Source organism: Marmota monax, unplaced genomic scaffold, assembly GCF_021218885.2.
Source record: "Marmota monax isolate L192 unplaced genomic scaffold, Marmota_monax_Labrador192_F-V1.1 WCK01_AAM20220418_F8-fsc00006, whole genome shotgun sequence".
Taxonomy (NCBI): domain Eukaryota; kingdom Metazoa; phylum Chordata; class Mammalia; order Rodentia; family Sciuridae; genus Marmota; species Marmota monax.
The window spans coordinates 17,179,981-17,207,479 of record NW_026693712.1 but is presented as its reverse complement, the minus strand read 5'-3'; the positions used below and the strand labels follow the sequence as shown (position 1 = coordinate 17,207,479).

The 27,499-nt window shown below is 35.3% G+C and overlaps 1 protein-coding gene across 2 annotated transcripts in view; it reads right to left on the bottom strand.

The window, feature by feature from the left end:
* The window catches only part of Diaph1 (diaphanous related formin 1), a 94,614-nt gene that overhangs the window by 27,136 nt on the left and 39,979 nt on the right, over window positions 1–27,499 (bottom strand). For both annotated transcript variants that reach the window (XM_046460174.2, XM_046460173.2), the window contains 2 exons: window positions 27,281–27,395; window positions 26,750–26,758 (listed from right to left, as the gene is read on the bottom strand). In XM_046460174.2, the coding sequence (XP_046316130.1) occupies window positions 26,750–26,758; window positions 27,281–27,395 (124 nt within the window). The remainder of the gene's footprint in view (window positions 1–26,749; window positions 26,759–27,280; window positions 27,396–27,499) is intronic.

Below are 27,499 nucleotides of genomic sequence, written 5' to 3'. Positions count from 1 at the left end.
AGGAATTAAAACTAAAATGCCTAACCCATAAAAACCACAAAACAAAACCTATGATACTAAAAGCTAGTAAAAATGCAAAGCACCTGCAACTCTCATACATTGTTGGTGGCCAATTTAAAAAAGTTTGGCAGTTTCTTATACAATTAAACACACTTACTGTATCAGATGACCCAACAATTCTATCCTTAGTTATTTGCTCAAGAAAAATGAAAAACACATGTCTAGACAAAACCCTATATGCAAATGAGCTATAGAATGCAATCTAAATCTAGATGTAAACCTGTTTATCAACCAGGGAATGGATATAATGGACTACTAAATTTAGCAACATAAATGAACATGAATGTAACCACTTGGATATATCTCAAAGACATTCTAGAAATGACAAAACTATGGGGATAGACTGCATATCAGTAGTTTGCCATAGCCTAGAAATGAGGAGAGGAGACTGACAGATGACCTCACAGAGCTTCTTTGGAATGATGAAAATGTTCTCTGTCTTGATTGTGGCAATTATAAGGCAAATACATGTCCAAGTTCATAGAACTGTACACATTACTATATAGAAATGATACCTCAGTAAATTTGACTGAATAAGCTGTCAATAAAATACAATAGTGTAAAACTGTACTAATTATAACAGAGTGATGCTGTGAAAACACATTAACTGAATAAGAAAATAGAAGGAACTTCAGAAATAGATATGATGAATGTAGTATGCTAAAGTAGCAACTCAGGGGCTGGTGTTGTAGCTCAGTGGTAAAGCACTCACATACCATCATGAGGCAAATGTTCAATCCTTAGTACCAAATAAAAATAAAATAAAGATATAGTGTCCAACTAAAAAATAAATATTTAAAAAAAGCAGCAACCCAGATTACTAAAAAAGAATGATCTAATTCAGGGATTAGTGATTTTTTTTTTTTGTTTTTTTGGGTACTGGGGATTGAACCCAGGAATACTCTATCACTAAGCCACATCCCCAGCTCAGCCTCCCAAGTGGTTGGGTGGGGGTGGAGGGATATAAACGTACGTACGTGTGTGTGTGTGTGTGTGTTCTCTTCCAGTACTAGGATTGAATCCAGACTTTTGCATGCAAGGCAAACCACTGAGCTACATCCCCAGACTTTGGCAAACTTTTTTTAAATGACCAAATGGTTATTATATAGTATCTATTCAACTCTGCTGGTATAACATGAAAGTATTTCATCACAGTGACGAACCAAATGGGCATGGTTCTGTTCCAATAAAATTTAATCAAAACAGATTAGCTAAAATTTGCTAACTCCTGGTCTCATCAAGACAACTAGCTATACATTTTCAAAGAAAACAGATCTTAACTTTATGCTATCCACAAAAATAAATTCCAGGTATATTAAACATCTAAATATAAAAACAGAATTATCATGGAGTATAACTTATTCTAATTAGGATTCCATTCTTGTACACTCTACTGTCATGTATAACTAAAAAGAACAAATTAAAAAATAAATATACAACACAATTTTGAATAAATAAAAACTTTCCTAAGAATAACATAAAATCAAGATAGTATAAATTACTGGAAGCAGTGGCACATGTCTATAATCCCAGCAACCTGGAAGTCTGAGGCAGGAGGATCACAAGTTCCAGTTGCAATTTAGTGAGACCCTGCCTCAAAATAAATACAATAAAAAGGGATGGCTGGGGGCATGGAGTAATTAATGATGGTGGAATGTGATGATCATTACTATCCAAAGTACATGTATGAAGACACGAATTGGTGTGAATATACTATGTATACAATCGGAGATAGGAAAAACTGTGCTCTCTATATATGTAATAAGAATTGTAATGCATTCTGCTGTCATATATAAATTTAAAAATACATTTAAAAGAAAAAATATGGAAACGTAAAATAAAACACAAGAGGAAAACAAGGAAGAAAAAAATAAAATAAAAAGGGCTGGGATATAGTTCAGCGGTATGGTATAGGGGACTTGGTTCAATTTCTAGTACTGACAAAAAAAAAAAAAAAAAAGTATAAAAGACTAGAATACTAATTTAATTATGTAAAATTTTAAATTTTTCAATGTAGTGAAAATTATTGTATAAAATGAAAAATAAATGAGAGAACTTCTATTTCCAATGAGGCCAAATCTCCATGGGGGAAAAAAAAAAACAACTTAAAATGCTAATGTAGTGTTTAGAAAGCCACCCTGAACACATGAAACGGTTGATGAAATGGTGATAAACTCCCACCAAGTGGTAAGCAAAACAGTGGAGCACTATTATAATATCAGTCTGATTACTCTGTGGGCAAGGGTGGACTGGAGTTAAGGTCCAGTTTCTGCCCAGTGGACAGATTCTTATGAAACCTTCACCTTAGGTTATAAAAACAAAAGGCTACATCCTCAGAGTAAAGTTGAACATATCAGCCTTCTACAACTTTTAATATTGGAAATGAAATTAAAAGCTCAATGGATGTGTTTAAATAAAATAAATAAATTAATTAAATAAATAAAATGAAGGTATCCTGTCCAACTACAAAATATTTATTAACAACAAAAAGAGATACAAGTAGTCAATAAATTGGAAGAGGATAAAAATATCAAACTAAAGTGTTGAGATAAAGAAAAATGGAGATAACAAAGAATGTAAGGACACATGAGACACAGTGAAAAGGTCCAACATATAAATATGGAGGCCATATTTATAAAGAAAGTAGTTGTGCATTTTCCAAAAGTGATCAAAAACTTCAACACTCAGAACAAAACTAACGAGTAATCCAAGGACAAATGCAAGGAAAACCATCCCAATGACACATCATCATAGTAAAACTGCTAACAGTGAGAGTTAAAATAAATTCTCAAAGTAGCAGGGGTGGAAAATATTATCTTCAAATGAACAATGACCAACAGTGGCATACTTAAAAAAAAAAAAGACAAAAAAATACTTCTTTCAAAAAAAGATGAAATAAAAATATATTCAGTCAAAAACCAGACAATTTATTATCAGCAGATATGAACTGAAATAAATGTTGATAAGAATACTTAGCCAGGCAGAAGAAAACCTGTCCCAAAAGAAATTCAGAAATGCAGACAAGAAGGAAACATTAGAAACATTAGAAAAATGTTTTTTAAGTGAATATTGCTACTACAAATAGTAAAAATGTTTGTGGGATTTAAAACCTATGTAGAATCGAAAGGTATGACATTAATAACTCAAAAGCAAAGCATGCAGTCAGTTGAAATGTTGTAAAGTTCCAGTATTATTTGGAAAATTGTAAAAATTATAATTTGTGTAAGAGTACAGTAAATCCTTAGCATGCTAAGGTACCCACCAGAAGCATAGTAAAAGGATGTATAACAATAGGAGAAATTAAAAATAATTAAAAAGTTTTAAATAATTAAAAAGGAGACAAGAATGGAAAAAAGGGACATAAATCCAGAAAGCCAAAATCAAACAGAAAACAAATACTAACATAGAATATATTAATTCAAATGGATTAAATAAATTACCATGAAGATTGGATTGCTAAACATACCAGAGCCATACCTTAAAGACACAAATATTGAGGGTAAAATAATGGCAGAACATAGACCAGTCAAAAGAAACACTAACTAAAAGCAAGCTGCTATCCCTATACTAATATCAGACAGAAATGTTGTCTCTAATAATTGTCATGAATACACATTGAAACAATAAGGATTAATCTATAAGGAAGAAAAACTGTAAATCTAAATGGATTCCATAACTTAGTTTCAATTTATATAAAGACTGACTAAATTAAAGGGTGGAGGAGGCAAATCCATGACTATAATGGAAGAATTAGCACTTTTTGCAAGTAACTAATAAAGCAAGCAGCAAAAACATGGAAAAGAGAAATTCTGGACATATCTGACGAACTTAGGATCTAATATATTATAATAACATACCTAACAATAACAAATTATGTCTTTTAAAATATAAATATAGCACACTTCCCAAAGTTTCCTGTATACTGGATAAAAGCAAGCCTCAACAAATTGCAAAAGATAGAAGAAACCATTCCAAGTATGTTGTCTGACCACAGAAATATTAAGCTGGAATTCAGTAAAGAGATAACTGAAAAATCTCCAACTAACAACATTGAACGAAAATATGCAAATAACTACAGTACCAAACCTAGACATGGGATATTTTAACTATATTTCTCAGTAACAAAATAACCAAATAAAAAGTAAGGATACTGAAAATGTAACACAACAACACAATCAACAGAGAGGAACTGATGGATACATATAGAACACTTCACATAAATGTAATACACATGGATCTTTCAATGCACATACAACATTTATAATATTTAACAATATGCTGAGACATAAAACAAAACTTATCCATTTCGAAAGAGCTATGACCACAGTGCAATCAGCTAGAAATTAATGAGAAATAAGAAAAATCCTAAAAAACTACAAGAATAATAATTCCTCAAACATGTCAACATCCTCATTCCTGGAACCTGTGAATAACAAACTTACATAGCAAAAACAATTTTGTGGGTATGAATAAATTAAGACTCTCGAGATATAATAATTATTTTGGATTATCTAGGTAGGTTCAATATTATCAAAATGACTCTTAGGAAGATAGAAGGTTCGGAGTCAGAGAGATATGACAGAAGAAGAGGTCAGACACAAAAAGATCTAAAGATGCTATGCTTTAAAGATGGAAGAAGGGGCAATAAGCCAAGGAAAGCTGGGAGCTTCTAGAAGCTGAAAAAGGAAAGGAAACAATCTCTTCCAAAGTCCCCAGAAGGAACACAGTACTGTCAACACCTTGATTTCAGGACTTAAGTCCTCCAAAACTGAAAGAAAATAAATTCCTCTAGAATTGAAAGACAATAAATTTGAATTGTTTTAAGAAACTAAAATTGTGGTAATTTATTATAACAGCAATAGGAAACATATACTCCATATATATGGAAATTAAACACTTGTAAGTAACCCACAGAAAACATATCATAATGGAAATAAAAAGATGTATTGAACTTAGTGACAATAAAAAATGCTTCCTGTTATAGTTGAATTGTGTCCTCCCAAAATTCATGATAAAGTCCTAACTCAACCCCCAAGCCACAAAATGTAATTGTACTTGTAGATAGGGTCTTTGAGTTCAAATTGACCCTTAAGGTGGTCTCTAATCCAATCTAACTAGTAGTGTTACATAAAGAAGAAATTTGGAAACACCGAAATGAAGACACAGAAGAAAAAAGCATGTGATGACATAGTGGCCATCTATAAGTAAAGGAGAAAGACTTCAGAAGAAAATAAACCTATTAACATCTTGAACTTCTAGAACTGTGAGAAATCCAACTTAGTTAAACACCACCACCCTCCTGTCGAGGCTACTGTGTTATAGCAGCCCTAGAAAATTAATATGCTTCCTATCAAAACTTATATCCCTTAAATATACCTAAAATATAATTTAAACAGAAACTTAGCTTCAAATGCATGTATGAGGAGGGGAGAAAAAGACTGAAAACTAAGGAGTGAAGCATTTATTTCAAGAAATAAGAATAAGAACAATAAAATACAATTAAAGAAATTTGTATTATTATTATTGATCCCAGGGGTGCTTAACCACTGAAATCATCACATCCCCAGCCCTCTATTTTTCATTTTCAAGATAGGGTCTCATTAACTTGCTTAGGATATCACTAAATTGCTAAGGCTGGCTTTAAGCTTATAATCCTTCTGCCTCAAGCCTCTCAAGTTGCTGGGATGACAGGTATATGCCACCACACCCAGCTACTACAAATAAGGAAAATTTTAAAATACAGATAAGAACAGAAATGAGTTAAATTTATAGCAGAAAAGACTTACAAAACCAGAAGTTATTTTCCTTCCCTTTTCTTTGAGACTATAAATTCAACAAACCTCTGGTCAGACTGATGAATATTTAAAAATGAAAAGAGGATCAAAGAAAAGGCATGAACATATCACAATGATGCCTATAATTTATAGTTATAATTTACCAATAAAAAAATGAGACAGGTGACAGAGAGATTAGGCATAGTAACAAAAACAGGACTAAACTAAGTATGCTACAGGCATTAAGACGAATATTTCCCCAGTGGCTTGGGAAGCTGAGACAGGAGGATCGTGAGTTCAAAGTAAGTCTTAGCAAAAGCAAGATGCTAAGCAACTCAGTGAGACTCATCTCCAAGAAGAAAAATACAAAATAGGGCTGGGGATGTGACTCCGTTTTTGAGTGCCCCAAAGTTCAATCCCCCAGTACCAAAAAAAAAAAAAAAAAAAAAAAAAGATGAATAATTTCATATAAAATATAGATGAAAATTCAAATAAAATGGACACATTTCTAGAAAAATACTTTAAAAACTGAGTGAAAACTTAATATGAGAAAACCAGAATATTCCTATAACCATAAAAGAAATTAATGTTCATAAATTCCCTAGTAGGGGATGGGGTTGTGGCCTAATGGTAGAGCACTTGCCTAGCATGCATGAAGCAATGAGTTTGATCCCCAGCACCACATAAAAAAAAACTAAATAAACAAAATAAAAGTATTATGTTCATCTACAACTAAAAATATTTTTTAAAAATTCCCTAATAGACCCTGATGACTTTACCAGCTAATTATTTCAAACACTTAAGTAATAAATATTTTCCCCAATATCATGCAAAAATTCTCCCACAGAAAAAGTATTTCCCATCTCATTTTGTGAGGCTGGCATAACTTTAATTCCAAAATGTGAAAGAATTTTATTAAAAAAAAATTAGATATTTTCATTGATCAACACAGGCCAAAAAAAAAAAAATTCCTAAAGAAAAAGCAAACTGAATTATGCCATGCAAAATAAGAATAATAATAGATAATACCAAGTTGAATTTATTTTAGGAGTACAAGATCTGTGTACCAGATATTAATAAGTGTGCTTTATCATAATCACAGATTGAAGGAGAAAAATTATATAAACATCTTGACGGTACAAAAAAAGCATTTGAGGGGCTGGGGTTGTGGCTCAGAGTTAGAGTGCTCTGGATTTGATCCTTAGCACCACATAAAAAAATAAAATAAAGATATTGTGTACACCTATAACTAAAAAATAAATATTTAAAAAAAAAAGCATTTGAGGGGCTGGGGATGTGGCTCAAATGGTAGTGCGCTTGCCTGGCATGCGTGAGACACTGGGTTCGATTCTCAGCACCACATAAAAATAAAGATTAAAAAAAAAAAGTTTTTGACAAAATTCAATATCCATTCACAATAAATACTTAGCAAACTAGGAAAAGAAAGAAACTTCCTTAATTTGACAAACAGTATCTACCAAAAGCTGAAGACAAAAATCGAACTTAATGGTAAAATGCTAAAAACTTCCCTCATAGATTACAAGCAAGAGAAGGAGATTCATTATAATCAATTCCATTCAGCAACGTTGTCTGTAGGTCTTAGCCAGTACAGTAAAGCAAGAAGAAACAAAAGTTCTGAATATTAGGAAGAAATAACACTAATTACATAAAGATGACTGTCAATATAGAAAAATCTAAAAGCATGTATTGGTAAGTTATAAGCAAACAAAATTTAATTTTAAAAAAGTCATATAAAGTTGGGGGTATGATATAGCTCAGTGGTAGAGTGCTTGTCTTGCATATTCAAAGGCCTGGGTCCTATCCCTAGAATGCCCAACCCCCAAAAAAATAATTAATAAAGTTAAGATATCCATGGAGAAACTATAAAACTTACTGAAAAACATTTAAAAATAGAGAATGTAGACAGATAGGGTAATAGATGAAAAGACTCAATGTCATTTTTCCCAGATTGATTTATTGAGTCAACAGAATTAAGATACCAAGACATTTCATTTTTTAAGTTGACAAGCTGATTCTAAGATTTAAATGAAAAAAGAAAGGACCAAGAGGAGTGAGGACATTGTCAAAGAACCAACAAAAGATTGGGCATATCAATACAAAATATAAAACTGATAACTAAGAGCATGCAGTACTGGAATATAGAGAGACAAAATGATTCAAATAGAGTATAGTCTAGAAAACAAATCCAAGCATAAATCAGCACTTAATATAACAAATGAGTATGTCAGATGTATAGGAAAAGGACAGACTTACCAATAAGTATGGACATCCATATGGAAAAAAATGTATTCATATGCAAGTAAATCCTTTACATGTCAATTAAAAATCTTAATACAAGAGGCAAAACTATAGGATTAATGATATTGATGACTAAAGGATTTCTTAATATAATATGCATTAACCATAAAAGGAAAGGCTGAAGAACCCAAATTCTTTACTTCTATCTATCGACATACTAATAAAAACAGAGAAATAAAACATACTAATAAAAACAGAGAAAAGAGAAGCCACAGAGTCAAGAGGGTATTTGTGATACATATAACTGACAAAGGATTAATATTTTAGACTATTTAAGGAATTCCATTTGTTTGGAATATCACAGCTTTGTAACCCTAATGAAATAATAGATCTATGCACTCTGTGCACTGAGAATCAACAGTTGTCCCCAGAAGGGACAACTAGATACGATGTGCTTTCCAAATAGGAACCTAATACCTATTAAAAAGATGTCTTAGAAAAAACAAATACACGGGGCTGGGGATGTGGCTCAAGCGGTAGCGTGCTCGCCTGGCATGCATGCGGCCCAGGTTCGATCCTCAGTACCACATACAAACAAAGATGTTGTGTCCACCAAAAACTGAAAAATAAATATTAAAAATTAAAAAAAAAAAAAACAAATACACGAATGGAACCTGACTCTGATCAAGCCTTTAGATTCAATTATCAATTTACAGCAAACATAAGGAACAGAAATACACAAAACTACACTATGAGGATACAAGTGCAAAATCCAGATTATGGAAAAAGCTCATAGGGTAAATGATAACGTTTTAACAACAAAAGGATTTAAAACAGAAGAGGAGGAACCTATAAATTAAGGGAGACATGAAAAAATATTTAGGCAAGTTGGGCATGGTGACCAGTGCCTACTCTCAGCTATTCCAAAAGGCCGAGACAGGAGGATCACTTTAGCCCAAGTTTGAAGTCAGCCTGGGCAATGTGGCAAGATCCTTCTCAAAAAAAAAAAAAATTAATTAATTAATTAAAAATAAATAAATAAAACCACAGGCAAACTACACTATGATGTTCAGAAATGTACACTTGGGTGACAAAACTCTAATGAAAAATGACAAATTGATTATCATGACAATCAAAATAATCGCTGTTCTTGTAAAAGGGAGCATATGAAGGTTTCCTAGTGGCTTTCTAGAAAGTTCCTACCTTCTGACGTTTGATTATTAGAGTTTCCCACCTTATGATAATTCATTAGGCTATATATTTGTTTCATGCAGCTTTCTATATTTTTGATATACTTAACAGAAAGAAGATTAAAACATTAAAAGACCTAAAAAATTAGATGATAATTGAAGGAGAGAAAAGGGAAGGTAGTATAACACCCCACTTTCATAGCAGGGCAGCCACAGATAAAATCTTCAATTTATAAATCAGGAAAAAGAGAAAACATATCACTTAAAGTATTAATATAGAATAGATGATGGCTGTTGATGAAACTGGTTACACACACTTTTTTTTTTTCTTCGTACACAGGACAGAAATACACAAATGACAGCCACACCCCCCATCCGTACCCGCACCCGCACCCGCACCCACACCCACACCCACACCAGTAGTGTTCCAGGTTAAGAGATGATGAAGGCATGGCGTAAGGTTATGGCAGGGCTGGAGATAAACAGAAGTAGATGGATTTGAGAATTATATAATATAAACAACCAAGTAGGCTGGATATAAATGAATATAAAATTCTAATTAGGAGATTTGCTTTTCAAAGTGGTGTGAGTTGGCAATTCTGAAGGTATTTAATGGGTATTGCCAGAGCAAGCAAACACGAAAATATACTAGATATTCTGTTGTAATATACTGTAGATAGGAGCCAGATGGAAATTAGGATACTGGGGTAGGGAGGATAGGGGACTAGCTATAATTCAAAGTGGGTGAGAGAGGAATCTAGGTCTTAGCAACATTCTTTTTCTTGATCTGAGTATTGATTACGTGGATGTACATTTCTTCAATTTTTTATTTGTACTGGGGACTGAACTCAGGCTTCATGCATGCTAGGCAAGTATTCTACCACTCAACTATATTCCCAGCCCCTTCATTTTTAATTTTTGAAAATCCATTGACCTACATATATGGATTTATATACTTCAACATGAAATAAAGAATAAAACCCCAGGATACACATACATTATAACCATGTAAAACCAGGTAAATGCTATATATACAGCCCAGGCAAAGACTACAAAGGAATATGGACAGAATAAAATTGTTTAATTTGTTAATGTAGTGCAATAATGTCACTATGTGTAAATTTTTTTTAAAAATATTATTTTAGTTGTAGATAGACACAATATCTTTATTTTATTTATTTATGTGGTGCTGAGGATCAAGCCTCACACTTGCTAGGCAAACGCTCTACCACTAAGCCACAGCCTGAGCCCACTATGTGAAAACTTTTAAAACTTTCACCCACCAGGAAACTGAGAGAAAGAGAAGAAAAGCATGGCTTGGGTATTCCCTGTATTTTCATATCCTTAAATAGCTAGCTCTGGTTTAGCTTCAACAATGAGTTGGGAGGGACTCTTGCTGACAACCAGCAGTAAAGACAGTCACATGTAGAACCCATAGGATGCTCCCATTTGTAGCCTTCCCAGTCCTGTTACAGGAATGCAGTGCTAATTCAGCATGTAAATATTTCAGCATTTAATGTAAAACCCTGTCAAGGCTTAAAATGTCCAGCCCCATTTCCACCAGGACAATGGAACAAAGGCCTCATATGTCATGCCTTACACTAAAAATGATATTAAGAGCTCAGTAATTTCAATTTATAGAATGTATGAAACTCACAGGAGACAAAAAACAGAGGTGGGTACCAACAAGAGCTCAGCAAAAAAGGGAAAAGGAGAATCTTATTTGGGAAGACTAATTCTTCTAAGAGAAGCAGAAAAGAGACCCTGATCACCTAGCTGACTCTTTGATTAAAACGTGGCAAAACAATGTCTATGTTGATAGCTGCTACAACCCTGACTTTTTTTTTTTTTTCAGTAGATTCTAAGCTTTGCTAGTGGGAACTACAGCTTCCAAACTAGGCAAGGAGTCAATCTAAGCTTCAAAGACCAGACTTTACAAATGACCTTCCAGCTGTGCCAAGGTGTCAGGCCCTGCAACCTCCTTTCTGTAACCTGTGCTCTCCCCTAGAACAAGGGAATACCATCTCCTATGGATGCTGAAGGTCAATCTCTTTGACCCATTTCAGAAGGGGAGAAACAGCGTCAAGCAAAAGGCATAGTCTCATCATGTGCCTCTAAGTCAGTCTCAGAGATCTCCATGGAGGACACATGGAGGAGTGGGGATGTAGTCCTGAAGTCATGAAAGAAATTTTACCACATGCTATTCAACACTAACAGAACATTACTATATTCTTTCTTTCTATAAAATAGCCCACAAAGTGCTGTTAACTTACTTGGTCTAATCAGGGAGAAAACCTGCCACTTAAGTAAAAAAGTTATTTTGGAGAAAAAGTTGAAGATAAATTACCCTACAAATGCAGCTATTAATCAGTGGGTAAACACATTATCTCAAAGCTTAAACAGTTCCCTTTAAGCCCTAGGAAAGGGCATGGTCCATGTCTATGACCATGCACTCTAGAGAAAACAGTCTGAAAATTTTTAAGACTTATGGTAAACTGGACCTGGTGGTGCATGCCTGTAATCCAATCAATTTGGGAGACTGAGGCTCAAGGATCCCAAGTTCGAGGCCAATGTCAATAACTCAGTAAGGCCCTAAGCAACTTAAGTCTCCCCCCCCCCCCAAAAAAAAAAGCATGAGATGTAGTTCAGTGGGAAAGTGCCCCTGGGTTCAATCCCTAGTTAAAAAAAAAAATAAATAAATAAGACTCTAGGTAAACAGGTTATCATGTCAGGAGCAGAGCAGCATTCCTTTAAATCCTCTCCAGTAGCCTTAAGGAAAAATCCTAAAGTAACAGATTTTGCTCTAGAAAAAAGCAAGCTTACCTCTCTCCCAGTCCCATCCTGACAAAGCCCCTCCTTTTCCTTAAGAAATTAACTGTTTAAATAAATTACAAGAAACAAGACAGTGCAAGCTGAAAAGGGAACCTATAAAGGCATCAACCAATATTAACAGCTCAATGTTATTTGGCTCTGATTCAAAATAAAAAATTGATAAAAACTACTATAAAATAATTTGGTAAATTCAACACTAATTACATATCCAATGACCAATGATGTTAAAGAATTATTTACATGTGATAACAGTAATGTAATCATCTTTTTAAAAAGTGCTTTTTTTTTTTGACAATTTCTGAACTACTTAAAGGACTAAATGATCTAATCAACTAATATATAATTACTTAGAAGTGGCAAGAAGGACATCAGTGCGGGTATGTAAAACAACACTGGCCATTAGTTTGATAAGCTCAGTGATGGACACACAGATGTTCACATGGTTCTCTTTACGTACAGATGTGTATGTGGATGCATTACATGCATATGCATTTTAAAAAACATTTTGAAAAACCACCCAAAACATTTCCTTGAAGTCATCAGGGCACTGGATTCTTCCCAGAAAACTGAGTGAAAAGGGTTCCTTTCTTTTTGGGAGGAGGGGGTGTTTTTTCTTCGCTGATTCTATCATTAAAAATATAACCCTAAAGAAGGTAGCAAAAATACCTAAATCTAGACTTAAGAGTCTAGATGTTAGCTGTCTCAAAAGCCAGCACTCTGCCATTGTTAACAGGCAACCAGGAGGCAAACACTGCTTCACTCTTTGCTCAGCTGGCAGGGACTTGCAGCATCGATTGCTCAGGATGCAGGCAGCCTGCAGTAAGGCACGTCCCTGGTGAGACACTGCTGAGTAAAGGAGTCTGTCTGTAGCTGTACCTCAGCCTGCCTCACTCCCTCCCCCAGTCAAACCCCTCCTTTGCCCAACTCTTTTTTTTCCTGCGTCACAAACACAAAATGGAGTTAGCTGGGAGCAAAAACAATCTGTTTAAAATGGCTGAATGCAGTAGGGAGTGCCATAGTAAAAAGTGAAGGGAAAGGGCACCCCCTGCTGTCCAACACAGGGACCCCATTTTTCTCACTATTTTTGTCAGAAGAATCAACCCTAAGAGTCCTGGTCAATTTTGTCATCTTTGATACCTATGTTGAACTCTAGATTTCAGGGTTTAGAAATTGAGGTACAAAAAGGGAAAATAATTTCTAGTCTCTGAAAACAGAGTAAAAAATCTCAGTTACTACTTGGTTATGATTAGTAATGGTGTTTGTAAGAGCACCGAACGGAAGGGAGGTCCTTCCATAGTGCACTGGCCCCCTAACTTCAGCAATGAGCTAATGGTCCGCAGAGTCCCACAGCTATAGTCATCACTTCCCCAGGAATTCCTGTTGCAGGCTTCTCTCCGTGAAGACCACAAACAGGAAATGAAGGAGTAGGAGTTGCCTGACATCCTGGAAACTAGGTTCCTAAGAAGTACAGGTGAGAGGAAGTAGGACAGAGAAAGGCTTTTAGAAAAATAACATTGAGAACATAAACTGGCTATAGAACTAGTTATAACCACAAGGCCAGAAGACTCAGGCTGAGCTACAAAGCAACTCCACCCAACTTTATTTCTCACTCATTCACTCAGGTTGGTAACACTACTTGCTTTGCCCACCAGCCTACAGGGAACACCTTTCATAATATTATTGCTACACTTCCTTTGAGTAAGCTAAATACCTTAGAGTATGACTAAAAGAGAAAGGTGGGAAAAAGTGGAAACATCTTGAAAAACCTATGGATCTGACTCCACTAATTAAATATGCTGTTCATCCAACATCTCTAAAGTGAAATCACTGTTGTACATATAACACATGAGCACACAATCACCATAGGAAGTTTTAAAAAGTCAGGTGTGAAGGCTGAAACAGGAGGATCGTGGGTTCAAAGCCAGCCTCAGCAGCAAATTAGCTGAGACCCTGTCTCTAAATAAATAACAAAATAGGCCTGTGGATGTGGCTCAGTAGTTGAGTGCCCCTGAGTTCAATCCCTGGTACCAAAAAAGAAAAAAAGTCAGGTGTGGCTGAGGATATACTCAGTGACAGAATGTTTGTAAAGCATGTGCAAGGTCCTGGGTTCAATCCCCAGTATCACAAAATGTTTTTTTTTTTTTTTAATTAAAAAAATCGATAGACTCTAGCACAGTTACAGTTTTCTCTAAAGAAATAGGGTCTGTGAAGAAACTTGATTTCCCACGCATTTTTGAAAAATTAATATACTTGGACAGGCGTTATAGTGCATGCCTATAATCTCAGCTACTTGGGAGGCTAAGGCAGGAGGATTGCAAGTTCAAGACCAGCCTCAGAAACTTAGAGGACACTGTCTCACTGTCTCAAAATAAAAAGGGCTGCGAATATGTAGCTCAGTGCTATAGTGCCTCTGAGTTCAATCTGCAGGACCAAATTAAAAAAAAAAAAAAAGAAGAAAGAAAAAAAAATTAAGATACTTAATAATATCCTTAGGAAATAACAGTAAACTTTCTGTGAGAGTAACAACTGTGGGATCACCAAGTTCACTTCAATATATATACAAACTCTGATTCTGGGAAGAAGAGAAATCAAGAGGGTCCTATGGTGAGCTAATAAACAGCATGCTAACCGAACAGCAGTTATCCCTGCCCAAAAGTAACCATATTTCTATCACTGCTCTCTTGGCTCAAATATATACCCACTTGCTAAATTCTGTAGAACTACATCATCATGGACATGCAAACTGTAAGGAGGGATGGGAAAAAATAAACCTGAAGGAAAAGAACAAAGCCAGACAGAATCCCAAAGCTATAAGAATCAGGTGCTAAGAACTGGGAAGAAGGGGAAGTCTGAAGGAGTAGCAGAAAAACAGTGTTAGAATTCTATCTGGGAACTTGACAAAACTTTTGGTGGTTCAGATAATAGTCATTGAGTTTCTCAAAGATACTTTCCCAGCACACCCAGGACGGTGACTCAATTAAGGAGAGTTAAGAGGAGATTTGCTTCTGAGATTTGAGTAAGTAAGGATTACAAGTACTGCCCCAAGCAAGAACCCAGCAAAGGTGTGTCAGCAAAAGAATAGGACAGGTTTACATAAAGAACAATGAACTAGGTCTGGGGAAAAGCATCAAAAATAAGGGACTAGGAACAAAAGCTCTTTTCCTTTGGGGGGGGGGTCCTATTAAGAGAAAAATCAAACATCTGAAAAAGAGAATAATAAAGTCCCATGTACCTATTATTTAGCTTCAATAATTAACAATTTATGGTCAATTCTGTTTCACCTAAGCCCCTACCCAAACATCATATTCCACCTATAATTACTTTAGCATGCATCTCTCTATAAGATAATGATTTTTAGAATTAAATACCATTATCACATCAATTTTCAGCAGTCTGAAATGTCAAGTGTTTTATACAGTTAATGTGAATCAATATCTAAATAAGGTTCATATGTAGCACTGGTTAACATTTTAAAATTCTCCCTTGATCTGTATGTTGTCCTCCATCATATTTTTTCCCTTGAAGTGTATCTGCTAAAGAAATCAGGACACTGATCATCAGTGAAAAGGAACACTACTGGTAAAGTGGCATGACACAGCTCGCAGAAGCAGGCTTCTCCAAACACGGTGCCTTCTTGCCACACCCTAGATTCTGAGCCCCACAGATTTGGACTTAAGGGGTGTTGTTTATTTGCTATGAGAGATTAACAAGTAAAGGACATATTAATTCTGCCCTTCATATTTCTTAAATAAAAAACTAATACTATAAAGTATTACAGAAACATTTTAAGCATGAATAAAACAGAATGAGGAAGGCAAAGTACTCTTGTGGTTTTTTTTTTTTTAAGGTTCTGCAGAGTAATTTTAATCTTTGCTGTCTCATCCATGCCTATCTAAATACTGAGTAAATTGCAGATTTCTAAGCCATTCTCTAGACAAAGGAGTCCAGAAATACCCTCCATTTTATTCAAGGTCAGGGAAGGGAAGTAATAAGGTAAAAGCAAAACAAAGAGAACAGATGGAATAAACACCCAGCCCCCAGTCAGTCTGCAGAGGCAGCTGCTGGTTTTTGTCATACTGCCGTGGTTTTTTTTTTTTTTTTCCCCTTCTTTGTTCCCGAGGTGGAAGCCAGGAAAGGGTGGGGAAAGGGGGGAGGATGGGTGGGGATGAGGGCAGCATCGTCATCACAGTTACTGAAAGTCACCTGATTTTCTCCTCCAATCCCTAGTCTCTGACCTCACAATCTGGAATCTGAGCCAAAATAGCTCAACTGCGCTCACTCCGTGGCTAAAAAGAAGAATGCAAGCAGGACAGGAAAATGGGGACATTGTTTTTGGAAGGATTTTTGCAGTTTTACTTGCCAAACATACACACACACACACACACCCCTCTAATCTGATACAAAATCACTAACTTTTAGGAAAGAATTGGTGTTACTGTAGAATCAGTTCCTTCCCATCTTGCAGAAATGGGGCTACAATCTCCTTTTCTTAATTAACTGGGGCTCCTTTGCCCATGGGAGCTTAAAGATAAAGTTTTTATATTGAAATTTGATTTTTTTCAAAGAGAAATTATTACAGAAGGCTTGGATGACAGAGAGTGAAGTAGAGGATACTGTTACCTGCTCTGTCAAATTGGTTCCTAATACTGTGCACTGTAGACAATAATATATTAACTCCAAGTACTTCTAGAAACCCCTTCTCCAAGCATCTGGACACCAGCAAATTTCCTTTTGAATTCTTTTGCCATTCTCATTATTAATATAATCATCTTATAGAAAAATAGAAGGAAAAATATACCTCTAACAAAATCTATAGTTTTCTAGTATATGTTCTTCTACTCTTACCACTCCTGCATTTTTTTTCCTATAAAACACAACTGGAATGAGTGTTTAAAATTTGCTTCCTGGTTCCTTACCCTCAAACATCAATCGTAACAGTAATTTTTCTATTTAGACACACCAGCTATGGTCAAGAGTTCTAAAACTGGGCCAGCTACAGGACATTAAATTCTAGAGCAATTAATCTCCGGAATAAAAACAGATGGAAACAAGACAAAAATATGGTATACCATCCCTTTCCTTTGAAGACTATAGTCCTTAAGGAGGAGTGCTCCTATACAGTGATACAAAGCTCTGCTATAGTTCCACAGTATGATACTAGGAGCTAGGTCTGGAAGGTCCCTTTGCAAAACTTTTTAGTTTCTCTTCTCCAAACCATAATGGCTATAAGGCTCTAGTATGAATTATCATACATTTATAGAGTTGGCATGGCATGAGTAACTGTTTAGTCCATCATTACATAAGAATTTGCAAAAAAAAAAAACACAAAAGGACATGTATGCAAGCTAAGATGAAGTCAAAGTGATTGGATTAATGTGCCTACTATTTTTTAAAAAATTATTTTGTTACCATATTTTTGTTGTTGTATTTATTATAAAACTAATGCATGCTTTTTGAAAACAGATTTTTTTTTTTTTAATGAGAAAGATCTCTCCACGAAGAACTTCAGGATATAGAAGCAAAGTATAGAACAGTGTAGATAGCATGTTACCTTTTGGTAAAGACAGGGAGGACAAGAATCTGTATCAGTATTTGCTTATAATTGAATCACATTTTTAAAATCCTGAAAGGATAATCAAGAAACTTGATTAAGAATGGTGACCTCCAGAGGGTGGGTGAGGGAGAATGATGGAATAGATAAAGAGTAAGGTGGGAATGAGACATTTTTATACTGACTATTGAAATACCTGTGTTACCTTCACAGAAAAACAGATTAAAGAGAAGCAAAAATAAAAGAGAGAGAGAAAACATTCCATGGTGGAAACAACCTTAATACTCCTTGCTGGGAGACCTGTTCAGCATCAGCAAAAGTCACTTCAGATCCAACAATTCCTCAAGAGTGGAAGGTTAAGGAATACTCAGAACAGTTCACTCTCCTTGGGGAGGCAGCTCTGGACTCCAGCAGGTATCAAGAGAGCACTGGATCATTCTTCTACTCATCCAAAGCCTAGTTCTGCTCTAACACTTTCTGGAGAACCCCCTTCCTCCTCTTAAATACTTCTCTGATCTCCAACTCCAGGTCTTCATGGCAAGAGAACAATGAAACTTGAGTAAGAGTTGTTTGCAGAGCTGTGGCTCTGTCCAGTCTGATTCAACCTCCTCCTGTTTCTCACAACTCCATCTTTGTTTTACAAGCCAAAATCTAATGTGTCACTCTGCCTGCCATCTATCCTCTCCAGTATAGTCAATCTCTAAATATCCAGTGGATATTTCATTGATTCCAAATATCTTCTTCAAAACATTATTCTAAGATGGCTTTTAAGATCTGGCTGGGAAGTTAGTGAGAAAAGAATTCTGTAAAAACAAGTACCTCTGACAGTTCTCCAGAATGCTAGCAGTTAATAGAAAATGTTACATTGTTTCCTAATTGATCTCAAATGACCTTTATAAGAATAAGGATAGGGCTGGGGCTATATAGCTCAATGATAGAATTCTTGCCTGACAAATGCAAGGCTCAGAGTTCAACCCCCAGCACCAGTCACTTCCCCCCAAAAAAGGATAGCACATATCTACTCTGATAAAGACATAGAAATGCTATTAAGAGAAAAAGTAGAAAGCAATCTGTAGCCTATGGCAAAGAGTCAGAAAACAGAAAAAGAGGTAATTAAACGAAGGATCAAGGCATATTTGCTTATCTATAGCAAAATTACATGGGGTGCTTGTATTCTTTGGAAGGTGGAGTCCAGAAATTTATATTTCTAACTTGTTCCTCATGTAATCCTTATGCACAGTAAAGACTGGGAATTACTAGTACAAACAGACATTCAAGTTAATGCAATACTGATCCTAGATGGTTTCAATATCTAAAAGGATATTTTGTCAGAAACTAAATCTGGAATCTGCAGATCATGGGAGATAGCACCCTGGGTTTAAAAAATAAAGTTTCAGTTTCTGTATATCTATAATATACAATGCAGGTACAAACCAAACTGTGGCTGGTTAGAAAGAGCCTCTAAATGGCATTATCTTGAGACAGTGAGGAGCTAACAAATTACGATATACAATCAGTGGGTAAGTTCAATTATGTGTTTGATATAGCTCGTCAGCAAAAACTGTAACAGATATGGTATTATGAATGTGTTATAATAAGATCACAAACACATAAATAATGAACTACCAAGGTGGTAAAATACTACCCTTTATTTAAGCACTCTGAAAGTCAGGCTATGATTTCATGAAGCTATCAGATTAAAAAAAAATATTCTCCAGCCTCAGGGCCCCCAAAAGAACACTAATATTGTACCCATAAAAAAACACTAGCTGCAAAAAAAAACAAACACAAAAAGTCAACCAAAAAACCTAATTGCACCATAACAAAATTTCTTTGTAAAAATAATAGCTTCCCGCTTTAATTTTACTGTTTATCAGTCCTCCAAATAATTTTCCTGGCAGGTAGAGGGCAGTGTCCTAAACAGTTGTACTTGAAACTAATAGACAGTGCCTCTCTCTAACGTGACTGCATCATTACCCAACGTAACAATGACACATCTAAAATAGAAAAGCTCCATGTGCCATCTGGTGGCGAAAAGGAAAAGAACACACTGCTGCAGATAAATATATCAGATTCCTCCAGTTTAGAAGGAATTAAAGTTTAATTATCTTTATCTGATGACACCTTTCCTTAAATCTCCACTAGTAAGTCTCTAGTGGAAACTACATCAACAGCCATCAAGCAAATGTTTTAAAGTTTTGCCCTAGTGTAAATCTAGATCCCCAAAACACTGCCTGTAAGAAAGCAGCAGCAACTATTGCCTGACCCTCAGTGCACATAGAATGAAAATCTGACCAAAACAAACAAAATAAGAGCCCAGAAAGTTGTAAAAATGAATTTGAGATGGTGAAAAATAATACCAAAGGTAGCTACTGCAAAGAAAAAGGAAAGGGGGTAGGGGGGACCAGTAACAGCATGAGTTCAGAATTGAAAAGTTCTATCCTTAAGTTCCCTTATCTCATTTATAGATGAGGAAAAGTCAAAGAAAACCCTTTGATGCAATTATATTAGTGATGAGACTGAAACAAGATATCATTTTCCCTGATCAGACACTTTGATAAATAATTTCTTATTTTTGGTGGAAGTGTAAATTGGTATAATCCTATATCCAGTGATCAGGGTCCAGAAACTTTACTTTTAAGAAATTACTGTGCACAAACAAAAGTATGCAAAGAAATATGTTTCCTGCAGCATTGCTTATAATTCAAAAAATTGAAAACTTACATTCTCAATGAGGGAGTAGTCATTTAATTTGTATTATTCAGAGAGTGGAATATAACTATCCATCACAAATAATGAAGAAGACAAAATAAAACTTCAAAAAAAGAAATGAAGGGCTGGGACGTAGTTTAGCAGTACAGCACTTGCCTAGCATACACTTTTTTAAAATAAAGTGTATATACCCTCACATTTCTGTAATTTTATATTTTAACTAACTTGATTCATAAATTTTCCAGTAACATTCTGGTTAAAAATTTCCCATATTTTCTCATTTGAACTAAATCTTAACTACTTTTTAGAATGATGTATGCATATAAAATGTATAGTTAACCACAGTCACTTTGGGGAGAGGATAGTTTTTTTTTTTTTATATTTTCAGTATATTCAATACATTAATTAAAATAAAGATATCATGTTAGTCCAGGAACTGCCTTTAGATAGGATGGCAGTTACAGGAAAGACAACAGAGAAACAGGAAAAAGATCTAAAAGTCTCTAGAAGTGCCTCTTCTGATTGCTTCAGTTTTCCCAGTAAAGTACAAATAAAACATTCTCAACTGAGAATAAGGATGAGGGAGATGCTGGGTCTTTGAGGAGAGAAGGTGTTAAGTAATCATTTAAAAGAATGAAGAATTGAATGGATTAGAAATGCTTATATGACTGCCTGGCAATCGAAATTATCAAGGTCCAAGCAACCTCACAAATGGGGCAGAGGAGATCCAGGAGAAAGAATAGACAATGAATTAGGGGGAAAAAAAAAAAGAAGAGCATTTGATATTCTGGAAGAAAGCATATCAAGGAAGACCAGCTGTGTGGTTTTCTCCAGTCACATTCACAGCTTTATAACTACAGGTGTGTATGATGAAATAAAAGAGAAATAATGGAAGAAAATGCCAGGGGAATGATTATTATAATGATTAACCATGGATTTTTAGGTGATGCCACAGTCCAGCTGCAGCAAAATAATCAGGGGGGTGACGAATAACTTGTGTACGTTGATACAGCAGGAGTAGGAGCGGTTTATTGCAGGACAGGAGCAGTATTTATACATTCCACACAGCTTATCTAATTAGCATAAACTAGATACATCAGTCAACCAATCAGGAATCTCCACACTTAATGGCTTGCTTTTGTTACTTCTCAAACCACTCCCTCTGGCATTTTGCCAGGCACCATCCAGACTTGTTTATGAACTCTAACATTCCCCTGGCAAAATGCCAGGTGTTATTTTGACTTGTTTACAGACTCTAACAAGGTGAGAAGAGAGAAGTCATCAAGGAGATGAAGAAGAGATTATAAGTGTCATGGGGCTAAATAATTTTGTGGGTCAAGATACTACAAGAGAACAAGATAAAAATGTAGAACAGGTATGTATAATATGAAATTGAGACTGTAGAAGCGCTGCAGTTATTGGTAATGACTTGGTTCAAGTCTGAATCCTGAACCAAGATAGTTATGAAAGAGCAACAGACAGTCAGGTAAACCTACCTGTTGCTGCCAACAGTTTTCACTTCTGAGACAACAGCACAAACCTTAGGATCTGGAAACAGTCAAATGCTAACTAGAATATTTGTTCTTTTTAATGAAATTCTCAACTTTTTTTGGCCAAGATCTTATGTTTTAGCCAGAGTTTTTCTTCCTAAATTACTGTCATCAAACACTTAGAGAACTGTTTCTCATGCTCACAGTTCCCAAAATGTATTTCATGCTCCATATTGTCCATTTTACACCTACTAAGAGAGGACCTTTGAATCTTATGAGTTAAAAAGGTTTTAAAAGGAAGGAATACTTCCTCTTATGAAAAACAATCTCTATACTTAGGCCATTAGTTATCACTCACCCTGTTATGGTTCAAAAGAAAAAGACAGAGAAAGAAGGAAAGCAGAAAGAAAATTTATCTTGTACATTCAAATAATGACCTGCCCGAGGTTATAACAATGATGAAAATGCTCCCTTGGAGAAGATGAAAATAAAATTTAACTACTAGATATGTTTCCAAGGAATTCAAAAGCAAAGTCAACAAGTCCGTCATATAAGATTCCTTGCTGTCACAGGAAAGTGATAAAGTGAGAATGACTATAAGTTTTATGGTGCTGTCTATCAAATCTGAATTTACTATATTCCCCAGAAGGGAATAAATTACATAAGTAACTAAATTCCTGACTTATAGAAGTTAAAGAGTTCAGAAATACAAGACTAATTCTCAAGAGAAAAATAATGTGTAAGAGAACTTGTTATAAATTCTAGGACCAGTTCTGTCTCTTAACTCTTCTTTTAGTAAGAAACCTTATTGAAGCCGTGTCTGGAGGCACCTTTGACCACAGGAGGTAGATATACAGAGTGAGGTAGTTGTTTCTTCAATATCCACTCTTAGAAAAGCCAGTAGGTATATGGGAGATTTTAGGTACCAATAAAACATATGGGGGATAACAGGCATATTTAAAAAATAGCAGAAAATTGTGTTTAGCAAGCAAGTGAGGAAATAATGCAATTATGATGAAAACAAGTGTCTCAATAACTTCCCCATTAACACTGGCAGCTATACACTGGGCTGAAATTACCTAAGCAGTGCTTCTACTGTACTAGATACGCATGTTTTACTTTCTTCAAGTTTTAGGCTAGTTTTGCTAGAGCTGAATACACTATAAGTAGAATATACTCTTCTCTTCTATAACCCTAACTATCCAGGATCTGGTTTACTTGCCCTAATTTAATTTGTTTCCTTTTTTCTATTCTTAAGTCATTGCCAATTCAAGGACATCTGTGCTTACAGGAATTAAGTGGCTGGTGAAAGCTTTTGCAGCTCTTGTCTGGATCTAGCCTTTCAAAGGCTCCTAGGACAAGTACATACACTTCTGGAAAGCAGAACCCTAGGAAAAATCTTTGGAGTCAGTCTAGAGTCTGAACCCTGGCTCTGGTACTTACTATATGGTCTTGAAAAATACGTTTAACCCATGTCTCTGCTACTTCATCTGAAAGCTGAAATATCTGCAGTGTAATAATGAGAGTTAACCTATCATTATTTTTTCATCAATGTTAAAACTGCAAATGAGAGACTTGGTAACTGACACTGGTTTCAATATTAAAACTAAACTGGGGCCTGGGGTGCAGTGCAATAGTAGGGGGAATGCTTAGCTCGGGCAAGGCCTTGGGTTTCATCTTCAGCACCACCAAAAATTAAAATGAAATTAAAAAAAAAAAAAAAAGAAGAAGAAAAAGAAAAGGAAGAGAAAAGAAACCTAAACTAGTTCAGTATTTAAGAATGACTTTTAAAATGAAGTAAAAGGTTTTTTTCTGAAATACTTATACTAGAGACACATAAAGTAATGAAAGCAAAGTAAACCTTGTTGTCACATTAAGGAGCTCTGATTCCTTTAAGTCTTTACTTTGCAAGTTTTGAGAACCTGAAATTTCTTTCCTGGCAAACATTTAAACTCTAAGAAACCCAAAGTCTTTTTTTCTAAAATGTTATTTTTCGGGCAAATTGTAAGGAAGGGAGTAACCTGGGAATCATTTGTGTTTGCATGCCTTAGCACCAAAACTCAAGAAAACAGGGGAAATTAGTTATCACAATCACAACAAGTATGATATGAGGCTCTAGATCCACATGCAGCACCTCCATATTCCACTTTACACCCATGCATAAATCAAAGCACCCATTTTGTCCTCAAGAGGGACATTAAAACAAAACCTAACATTCAAATACTTCTTCCATCATTACAGACTTATGAAATAAATAAAAGGAAAAGTAGAGAAACATAGAAGAAAAAGATAGATAACATGGAGTCAATAAAAGACTGAAAATCCAAAGAAATAATTTTTTAAAAGGGGAAGAAATGATTAAGAACATTCATAGCTACATGGCTGATAAAAAGAAGAAATGTTTTACTGCATTCAAGTATTGCAAATAACTGTTAAGAAGTGGGCAAACAATAAGCACTAATGACAGAAAAAAAATCTATCCCAGAATTTTTTAAAATTTATCATTTATGGAAAACTGCTCAAGATTTAGTAATTTTCAAGAACACCTTCTCAAATGCTTCCTACTGAAAAGACTGGGAAATTAAAACAGTATGCCAGAGTAACACCTGAAAGTTGTAACTTCAATTAAAGAGATTTATAAAGACCAGCTAGAAATTTCCTTCATCAAAATAGTAGCAATTCATTAATGGTAATTATTATTACATGAAAAATTGATACCACTACTAAACTAAACTAAGTGGACTAATTTATACTTATTCTTTAAAAAAGAATGAATGATAAAGAATGCTGGGTGAGGTGGTGCATGACTATTACCCAATGCCTCGGGAGGTTGAGACAGGAGGATTGCAAGTTCAAAGCCAGCCTTAGCAAAAAGCAAGGCACTAAGAACTCAGTGAGACCCTGTCTCTAAATAAAATACAAAATAGGGCTGGGGATGTGGCTCAGTAGTCATGTGCCTCTGAATTCAATACCCAGTAACTGACCCCCACCACCCCTGTCAAAAAAAAAAAAAAAAAAAACAAAGAATGGATGATAAGATAGAAATTTCTTTTTTTTTTTTTTTTCAGAGTAGAAATTAGAAGTTTATTAAAGGACAGCAGAAAAGACTTCTCCCGGAGGAAGAAGGGGACCCAAGAGGTGGAATCCCAAGATAGAAATTTCTAAAAATACTTTTTTTCTTTTTAAAGCCAAAGCTGCTAGGAAATTTCAATGAATAGAAAGTATTTTCCTAGGCAGAAGCTGGAGGCTAATGGAGTACTAAAGAGTTTGGGTTATGTTTTTGAAAATAACAAAAGATGAGAGGTCTTGTTTGTTCAAATACATATCAATTCATAATGAAATTAATGTCAAAGATGACCAATAAACTGCAGAAACCCCAATTAAAATCAATAAGAATACAAACGTACAAAATAAAAGAAAGATGGAGACAAAAAAGGGGTCCAGTTATTGTGTATTTGCAGTGGCTCTCAGAGTACAAGAAAGGGATAAATTCTAAACACCAACACAAGGATAAAAAAATCATTTGATTTTGACTTTTACTGTCAACTACTCTTTGTTAATAAATTAGAGCAGTATAAGTGGTCACCACCATGTTTTTTTAACTAAGAGCGTAGAAGTAATTTCCTAAGGCTAGACTTTGGCACGGAAGGTGATAAATGTCAGAAGAAATGGCCACTTTGCCTTGAATGATAGGAAAAAGGATAGGCTTGAACATTGTGATCTTTCACTTCTAGACAGAAACACACATATAACTGGGAGTGACCAAAGGTGCCTAGCACTCTGTTAGGTTCCTTATTAGAACAAAGTGCAACCTGGTTCCTAACTAAAAATAATAATTGTTTTTAAAAATGCTACTTACTGGGATAGAAGGAAACAGGGAAAAGAAATATGCCAAAGTTGCTCTTAATTTTCATCACTAGTGTCATGATTAACCTTCAAGTAAATAATAATGCTAACTGATGAGGGAAATACAAAATTATTAGTCTGTAATTGTGATACATGACAAAATCTTTCAAATATTGGGTCTCTCAGGAAATGAGAAGTGTCCCATCACAAAGCAGAACAAAATCACAAGAATTCGAAAGTGAAGATAACAAAGTGGATCAGTTCTTCTAAAATGAAAGAAGGAATCTGAGGCAAGAGGATCACAAGTTCAAAGCCAACCTCAGTCACTCAGCAATGCCTTGAGTAACTTAGCGAGACCCTGTCTCAAAAAAATAAAAGGGTTGGAGATGTGGCTCAGTGGTTAACCACTGGGTTCAATCCCTGGTACCAAAAAATAAATAAAAGTAGAGGGAAGACATGAAGGTAAAAACCATGGACTATAAGTCAATGGGAAAGCTGTCTATATATGCTACAGAATAGAGGCTATACACATCTACCTGTCTCATAAGGCTTCACTGCAGTTTAAATGGGGTAGTAAAAGTGTTAAAGCACGTTGAAAACTGTAAAATGCAACATATATGTAAGGTAATGGTGATAATACTTACTTAAACTGTCCCTCACCTTCCAAAGAAAGAACAGTATGTGAGAGCTTTAACTTAAAAAACTTTTTTCCCTAGAGTCAACACCATAGCTACTGGTATTTTGGAACTCTAGGGGAAAAAAAAAAAATCTAGCAAAAAAGAAATTAAGTCTTAATCTTTGATATCAGTTTTTGTAGTTATAGATGGACAGCAAGACTTTATTTTATTTGTTTATTTTTATGTGGTGCTGAGGTTCGAATCCAGTGCCTCACACATGCTAGGCAAGCACTCTTCCACTGAGCTACAGTCCCAGCCCTGGAATCAGTTTTTTAAAGAGAAAAATCTGTTACATTTGTTTCATCTTTTCTCTCTAATATTCAAGAGACCCAAATAAAAGGCTCTTTTGTATTCTTACCTTTGGAAGCTACAGGAGCGAACGGTGAAGAAGGAGTAAGCATCAACGGTGAAGAAGGAGTAAGCATCAGATATTGGAAAAAAAATAGAAAGAGATTACACATTGTGTTTTATTATCATAGACTATTGCTCAGCCACCCAACCTGTTAAAACTCTTGCCAATCCTTACTTGATTAAGTACTCAAGTATGGAAATGGCACCATAAGGCAGTACAACAGTTCATTCAAGAGTACCATCAAAACAGGCCCAAACTGAGCTTCTGAAAGCTTAATCTTATATTCCCACAAGTTATACTGACACAGAATGCCTACACGCAACAGGTTTCTTTCCCCAATCCAGTAAACACATACTACAAACACATCTTATTTTGTTCTGATTAGGAAAACCCATCTCTCTTCTACCCAACACTCTCTTTCCCCTCTAACCCAGGGAAGGGAAGAGAATGAGGAATCTAGGAAGAGAATGGGAAATTTAACTTAAGTGACACCTAAGCACTATACTAGACCTTGACATTAAAGAGGAAGGTACTCACTCTTGGTCTGGGCAGAGAAGGTAAGAGTAAGTTTGGCGAAAAGTTCATTGTTCTCAAAGCGGTCCTCCTTCACCTTTGTCCAGAAGCAGTCCTGGGAAAGGTCCTCAGCCACAAACTGTGGGGATACAGGCAGGGAGGGGTTAAAGAGTTACTAATCTGAGGCCTAAACTTTCCATCCTAGAAAACTAATGAAGATGCAAAAGAAGCATCTGGCCGGTT